The sequence below is a fragment of the Sphaeroforma arctica genome, assembly GCF_001186125.1.
Source record: "Sphaeroforma arctica JP610 unplaced genomic scaffold supercont1.130, whole genome shotgun sequence".
Lineage (NCBI taxonomy): Eukaryota > Ichthyosporea > Ichthyophonida > Sphaeroforma > Sphaeroforma arctica.
This window is the reverse complement of record NW_014040428.1, coordinates 104,116-112,207: the sequence shown is the minus strand read 5'-3', so window position 1 is coordinate 112,207 and position 8,092 is coordinate 104,116. Positions and strand designations below refer to the sequence as shown.

Genomic DNA, 8,092 nt, shown 5'->3' with positions numbered 1-8,092 from the left:
TTTTAGAAATAATAACTTTATGTGACGCTTCCTGTCCTCGTGTGCGGCTTTTTACTTTATACACGTGCAGTGATATAGTGGATATTCAACTATCGCACGCATGCATCAGGAAAGCTATCATAGCCTTCACGACAATGTTCGTGAATAAATGTATACACCTTTAGAAATGAAAGAAAATGGTACTTGAAGCTTACATCAATGTATAGGTAGTGTTCGATTTGCAATTTATTATCTGAGATGCACACCATTTGCCTTTGATATAGTTAATATGCCCTGTAAACTAGTTTTGCTATTCACATCTTTTTCGTGTGATTGACTTTTCGCCTTCTGAATATTTCAGATTGCTGTGGTTTGGCGTGTTGATTATTATTTTTTGTCTGCCTTTAGACATCGATGTGTAGTTTGTAAGTAGATATGATCTTAATTGCCTTTTCAGAATCCGTATTCTGATTCCGAGGTATTGAATGTATTCCGTTGATGAGTGTGTTAAAATGATGGTATAGACCGATCCAGGTACTAAGCGCTATTGTCCGCCGCTTTCGTCCTGTGTTTGAATCGACGATGCATTGTCGGCCGTCGTGTCGGTAGGCGCACTCAATGAATTGGTCGTCATTGCCTTGAAAACCCTGTGATGTGAGGTCGTCTTGTCTCCATGTTGCAATTCTGTTCACGTGACGTGTGGCAATATATATATATATATATTAGATGCGTCAGTATATGATGAATGAATGGTGAGCGCGACTCGGCGGTCAGCAAGCTGTTGAATCATTCTGCATATTCGGTAAGGGACACTGTTCAGTTGGAGGGCAATCGAAGGGTAGGAGAGGCACAACAGCAATAATGTCGTTTTGCTTCGTGAAGGAGGAAGAGCACCTGTGGGCCTAATTTCCAACTCAGATGTCAGATGTTAATTTGAAATTTATAAATAACATTCAGGAATCAACGAACAAATATGGGGAGATATTGCTAGGTTAACGACAAGAGAGCTGGGGGGGGGGGGGTGGGTTTTTTTGGCGGTTTTTAACGATTTGTGTGATACACACTAGTGCATGGATTCTGCCATATGTTCAAAGCATACTTGGTGTGTGTGTGCATTCTAAACTACCTGTACCTATAATGCCGACAACAGTCATTTTAATGTATAGATTGTGAGGGATCACGTTCAAGGTCTGTTGATAATAACTACACAAGAGGTACAAATCAACTAATCACCCTAATTTATATACACTTGTACTTGTATCGGTATACGTATCAAAGACACACATCGGTTTGTCATACTTGCATGAATATATTAGCACAAAAATGCCCTTGTGAATATCCTTACATACCGATATCTTTCCGATGAATATGTGCATATGTGCAATCATGACATATAGCTTCTAACGACATACTCCTAATATAAATTGGAGCGCTCCATGAACTCATAAATCTAACTGAATTCTGTGCGCAGAAGCATGGACTCTAAAATATGCTGATGTACACTGCCACATAGAATTCCACAAAAAGTGCATATAATACAGGTATATTTATACATATATCCACATCCAATCGGCTTTTACATGCACTCTGAGGTTTTGAACCCCTTTCTCACCTGTCACAAAATGCACCGTGCCATCTTCGTCTAGCCACTTATCCTCCGTCCATATGTAGCCTGCGGAACGTCCAACCGAACGCCCGCGGCAGAGCAGATGGCCAGTGTCTCGGTCGTATCTACTCTGCCTCTCCTGAATGATACCAGGTTGTATATGGCGACTATTGAGTATATCTTGTTGTTCATGATCGAGCTCCACAAATAAAAACACTCATCCGGGAGAGCAACTTCCCTCTTCGCTCGCGCGTGCCCACGCAAATATAAGATGTAGAAGCCCATGAATAGTTACTGTTTTGTATTGAACAAACGAGTGGTATAAAAGCGAGTATGCAATGGTCTGTCTCAGGACAGGAGGCGAGTAGTGGGATACGCAGGCGGTACATTAGGGATACTGGATAGTGCTGATCCACTACAATAAAGCTGATGCGGTTTGCATCGATACACTATGAGTGTGCATGCACAAATAAACAGCATCTTTAGTATATGACAATCGTGTAAACTAAAACGTATTAGCATATTCATGTAATACGACATAGTGCGTGTATACTCTATTTGCGACCTGGAATAAATTTTGTTGAGGATTCTAAAACTCTTCTTGGATATGTGTCCTTGTGTTTTGATCAGTGTTTTCGTTTCTATAGACACTTCCTACATCATCGCTTTCACTTTTCGTATCCAAGTGACAGATTTGATGAAGACAATAGCCGGATATCTATCACCAGAAAATAATTGCCATCGAGAGGCTCATGCGTCACGATTTAAATAGCGCTCGCCTGAAAATGAGAGTATCTCATTCATCACGTGCCTGCCCATTGCTACTTGTATGACGCACATGAGTGTAAAATAGATATTCCAATTTTCACTGACACTTGTCCTTCTCTATACCTGTTAATAATCATACTACATACGCAATCGACTCTATATTTGCTTCCACGTCGACCAGGCGGCATAAAACCCCACAGGTATACTACGTCACTCATACAAGAAATTTCACATACCACATCGACACAGAAGGCGTCGTTATAGAATTCGGTATACGGGCCGTACTCCCCATTCGTTCCCAGCTCAAAAGTGACGCTCTTATTGACGAGTGATGTGAGTATCTGTCAAAATACAACATTTTGTTTTCTTCTTCTTCAGCATTTGATGTCGTGAAATATGACGCTGCAAACAGGCTAAACAGTTCAGAATGTACAAGAAGATATATTTTATGGCATACAATACAATACGAATATTATCGGACAACATATAGGGATGCAACATGCGACACAAAATCTGAATTCTCAATATACTATAAAAATGTAGATAGTATATATATATGTATATATACACACACATATATATATATGTATATATACACACACATATATATATATGTATATATACACACACACATATATATATATGTATACACACACACACATATATATAAATAAATAATTATTCTATAAATATACAAATAAATAATAAATAATATTAAATATATATATATTTAAATACAGATATATATGTATATATATAAATATACATACATACATACACACACACACACATATATATATACATATATATACATACATACACACACACACACACATATAATAATATATATACATACATACATATATATATTGAATATACAATATATAATATAATAATATATATACATACATATATATATGTGTACATGCATATGTTTTATATATATATATGAACAAATAGTATATGTATAAGTATATATATATATATATACATACATATATATCCATATGTATAGACATATATATATATATATATAACCATACATACATACATACATACATACGCACGCACGCACACGCACACATAAATACATACACACATATATATATATACACATATACATATATATTGTATTCTTCACAATCTGTTAGTCTGTGCAAGGAATTGTTTGCATATTTTCAAACCCATAAACGTCAAACACGATACCTGCGTACATATACACAACGATGTATGAGGACAGCTACAGTTTAATGAATGGGGATATTACTTTATATTCCAAAAACTGATCTTGAAACTATAAGAACTTATATGTGAGTATGCGTGGATGTCTTATGCGTGCACCGTGCGTACGTACAATGGCATGTATAATTGGCATGTAAAACTACCTTTTCGGTCATGAACAGTTTATCTCCCTCCTTCTTCGGCTCCAGTTGGAGATCAACGCTCAGAGCAGCAAGCATTTTGATTCTCATCCAATTCAAACCTAAAGAAGATAGAGCAAAGAAACATAAAGCGAGTAAGGAACAACGCGTCACGTTCCGTAGTTACTTAACAGGTCCCGAGATGCACACCGCAATTTCGACGGGATAAATTTTTAAAGGTGTTTGTAGCACTTTGCTGATCTCGATCAAACACATGCATTAGCAAAAACTAATATAACCAGTATCTCGTATCACAGATAGCAATAGTGCAGAGTCGAGAACTCGAGACTCAACCCTCGTGAATCGTGAGTGATGGGCGACAGAAGCTACTGTATATTCAGAGAGAGATTAAAAACAAAATTAAAAACATCATTCATAACGTGAAACCCTACAATCTCCAGTACCCAAAGTCCCAAACCTGTGACCGCCAAAATGCAATGTCAGCAAAGTGAGCAAACTCGCATTCATAAGTTCCGCCGCAGCAAGAATGTGATGACACTTCGATGTGATGCATAGTATTCTTCATAATAATATAAATGAAACTGGTTTAAAAAATAGACCGACTACCTCCCATACCTAAATGAACTTTTCGTACCGTAGCTGATACTGACGAACACGCATACTGTACTGCGACGGGCTCATAGCTGAGTTCAGTACTAAAATCGTATCTATTCATAGATAGCTAGTTAAATAACGTAGTGCAGGCCGGAGCAATGCTAAAGAAAACGATAGGCATTGAAATATGCACGACTGCTATGTTCCTGAAAAGAACGAAAATTCTATGCGATACTTACAAGGTAACATTGTGTACTATCTTTAGAATTTTGGTCGAATACGCCACAAGGTGCAGGTACTCTTAAAACAACAAACAACTCTACACTGAAGATCTAGTTCTGGAAATCGAAATGCGCATCCATAGATCCGTATCTCTATGCTGTACATATCTGATGAGTTCTACCTTCAATTTTCAAATTCGTACTTGATGCTGTACATATCTGATGAGTTCTACCTTCAATTTTCAAATTCGTACTTGCGATATAACCACTGGGAGTTACAAGTATGTTGCATCACTTACAATATGATCACTAATTTCAGAATACAGGCAACATACATACGTTAAATATCACACCTGCATGTTTCAGCATATCTACAATACTCTCCGATTCCTCCTGGTCCAAACTCCTCAGACCTTCGAACTGTTTCAGTTCTGATAGCTCAACAGGACTTGAATATTTTCGTACGTTATCAAGCTCAGTAACCACTTGGCAATTGCCTACACACCGGCTTTTAATTTCCCCACACGCGCACATCTCTGTGTCCGATCTTATTGTGGTAACTCTGTTTTCCCCCGTGACGTTTCCAATTCCTTTTTTCCTGTCTTGATCCGCCTTAATCGCGTCTGCCAGTTTGTAAAACGACACACTCAACATCTCTGTGGATTTCCTCGCTATCGAATTTCTAGCCTCAGCCCACATATGGTGAAGAGCAACAGCCTCCCCATCGGTACTATGTATGTCAACATCGAGATGATGTTTGGGATTGTAATTGTCCACGCATCGCGTGTATGCGCCGCATATGCAGAGATCGGCCACTGTTCTATGTGTATGAGGTTGTGTTGATGTGAAGGTTCTTTTCTGTGTAGTTGCGTGACCGGCAGAGTGTGTAGATGCATGGGTATGTGTGGTTGCTTCTGATTTATGTCCAAAATGTCGGTTTATGTTGTTTATATCTTCAACAGGATGTTCGTCGCATATCTTTGAGCCATTGTTTGAGGAAATATTAACCCCATCATCCAGTTTACTGGTTATTTGCAACCACTGGTGTACACCTCTAGCGCTTGTGGTGAAGTAGTGGATCATGTTCCTAATTTGAAGTTTGGATCTTGCCTTTGATAAATTGGTTTATGACTCGTGTACTCAAGCCCGCAGTAGTAGTGTATGTATGTATTCAAATATATGACTATCTATATGAGAATTGAGATGTACTGCATAAATACAAGTCTCAGAGTTTGTGACGACAGAAGATGTGTTCTATTTAAAAAAAAGAAGGTTTTGTATTGATTTAGAGTCCATATGATATTTGTTGCTGTTTATGTTTAGTATAACGATTTTTCAATTTTCAATTTAGATGCGTATTTATATGATGACTTGCTTATTATATCGTGTTCGCTTTACTTTTTATATATAGAAGCGTGTCGAAGAATGAAGATGTAGCAGGAAATCAGAAACAATAATACATATATTGACACAAGAAGAGCACAACTGATCGGCTATTTCTGATCTGAGTACAATGTGTCAATGCATATGTCATTTGACTATTCACTAAATGAGCATGTATTTTTTCAGATTTTTTTAGATTTCATTTATAAAGGTATCTTTGTAAATAAAAGTATGTATAACTAATACATTCATATGCAATTCCTGTAGGTTGAATGCGTGGCCTTGAGCCCGTGAGGCGTGAGTGCGTGACGGCACTTTGGTATTCCTTTATTTTGTGATGACGCACTGTGTGTAGACACGGGGAGTAGCCTTTCTACAAATGAAACATAAATTGGAAAATCAAAAAAGCTGTGAGCCCAGGCCCCAGGGCCCCGGGCGGCCGGGCCTGTGACTGTGAGGCTGTGAGTGGGTTGGACTGTTGGTATAAATAGTTTCTCTGAACTCCTCCAATAGTTTTTTTTCCGCCGCAATTTATTTTAAAAAACAAAATGTATTCTATATTATTTAAAAAATATATATATGTAGGAGTCGGCAACTCCTAATCGGGAAAATTCGGGATTCGCGGGGGAATCCGAATTTTGTATTATTTTTTGGTCTGGGACCATTCTCGAAATTTCAGTGCACAATGTCGAAAAATTGTGGCCAATGAATTTTGATGAGTCATCATCACATGACCCTTGCGCAACGACTAAACGTAGAATTAATGAGAAATTGCGAATAGGTTTAGAGCTTAAAGTTCGTAGACATTACGTAGACATTTAGGCTTAGTTGTAGACCTTTCGACCGCTACGGGTCTGTCGAAAATTGTATAAATAGGGTAGTATAATAGCTTGCAATCCTCAGACTTTAACACAAAGGATTAAGAAATATGATTTTTGGACTCGGGGCTTTTCGGGTTTGGCCAAGGATTTGTGGAATCTTGGGATTGCCGGCCACGATCAAATTGGGATCAGGACAGGAAATTAGGGTCAGGGATCTTATAATTCAAGTTGCTGGAAAGCCCCTCTGTATCGTACCCCTTAGAAGTACTCTGAGGCAAATACTATCGTAATTCAAATAGTTAGTTTCATTATGGCTAATGCAGAGCAGCAGTGGGTTACAATGATGGAGGCGAAGGTCCAACAGACGGAGGCTGCATTAACGCAGCTTTAGCTTCAATTAACCGAGGAAAAAAATATAGACCTTGTGGGGTTAGAACCAATCTCAACAACCCAGACGTGTATGATGGGAGGGCAGATGTGTCTTGCGTTTGCAAATCGCTATATCAAATGGAACAGATGTTTGCAGCGGAACGGGTTGCAGCCGGACGTGATGTCGAAGAAGCAGTGAAGTTACAATATGCTAGTACGTTTCTTAGTGGCCGTGCATTGTCGTGGTATCGTGAGAATGCGGGGCGGTTTAACACTTGGGGCGATATGTCTGCCGGTCTGCAAACTATATTCTTGGCACCAAATTGGGAGAACGACTGCCGCGAGAAGATTATAGTAGTACATCAGGTTGGTTTGATGCGTGTATATACTGAAAGGTTCCAGGAGCTACTACTCAATGTACCGCGCATTGCTGACGAGGTGAAAGTTACCATCTTCATTCGTGGACTGAAGGATCAGCTGAAGATGGAAGTTCGTCTTAAACATGAAATAAGCCGGGCCTCCACATTAGACTCTATGTATAAACGTACTCTTAAGCAGTACGCAAATTATAAACGTACTCTTAATAGTACGAGGAACTTGTAGAAATACGGCCTCCGGTCAGTCTAAAATATCAAGATCAATTGAGATAATACATTGGTTTTTATTTGTATTTTAAATAATTTAATACAAGACCTTTTTCCAATATTTCCAAAGTGTTCTAAATTCACTTTGATGGCTCCAATAGCCTGGGTATTTGGTATGACTCATCTACTTGGACCTATTTGAGACATTAGTAGATGTAGGATACTATAAACTAAATTTTATAATCTCCGAACTGCTACTTATAGATTTTGGTCCTCCCGCTCTTTTTTTAACTTTTCTTCAGATGGAACTTTATTTATATCAGCTAATGTATTAACGTAACGTGACTTACGTTATTATGTCTATCTACAAATTAGGCATGTGGTT

At 38.3% G+C, this 8,092-nt stretch overlaps 2 protein-coding genes across 3 annotated transcripts; one reads left to right on the top strand and one right to left on the bottom strand.

The window, feature by feature from the left end:
* Positions 1-205: 205 nt before the first annotated feature.
* Positions 206-6,086, bottom strand: SARC_02797. 2 transcript variants are annotated; one of them, XM_014303436.1, is made up of 5 exons: positions 4,904-6,086; positions 3,739-3,836; positions 2,590-2,766; positions 1,592-1,724; positions 206-663 (listed from the first exon to the last, which is right to left on the bottom strand). In XM_014303436.1, exons 1-3 carry the CDS (start codon positions 5,631-5,633, stop codon positions 2,728-2,730), a joined length of 867 nt encoding a protein of 288 aa, XP_014158911.1. In that variant the 5' UTR covers positions 5,634-6,086; the 3' UTR covers positions 206-663; positions 1,592-1,724; positions 2,590-2,727. The 2 variants fall into 2 exon arrangements, with proteins under 2 accessions (XP_014158911.1, XP_014158910.1); XM_014303435.1 differs by having other exon boundaries at positions 2,590-2,694.
* Positions 6,087-6,836: 750 nt separating this feature from the next.
* Positions 6,837-8,092, top strand: SARC_02796 (hypothetical protein). The gene has a single exon (XM_014303434.1). The coding sequence runs from the start codon at positions 7,262-7,264 to the stop codon at positions 7,724-7,726; it is 465 nt and encodes a 154-aa protein (XP_014158909.1). The 5' UTR covers positions 6,837-7,261; the 3' UTR covers positions 7,727-8,092.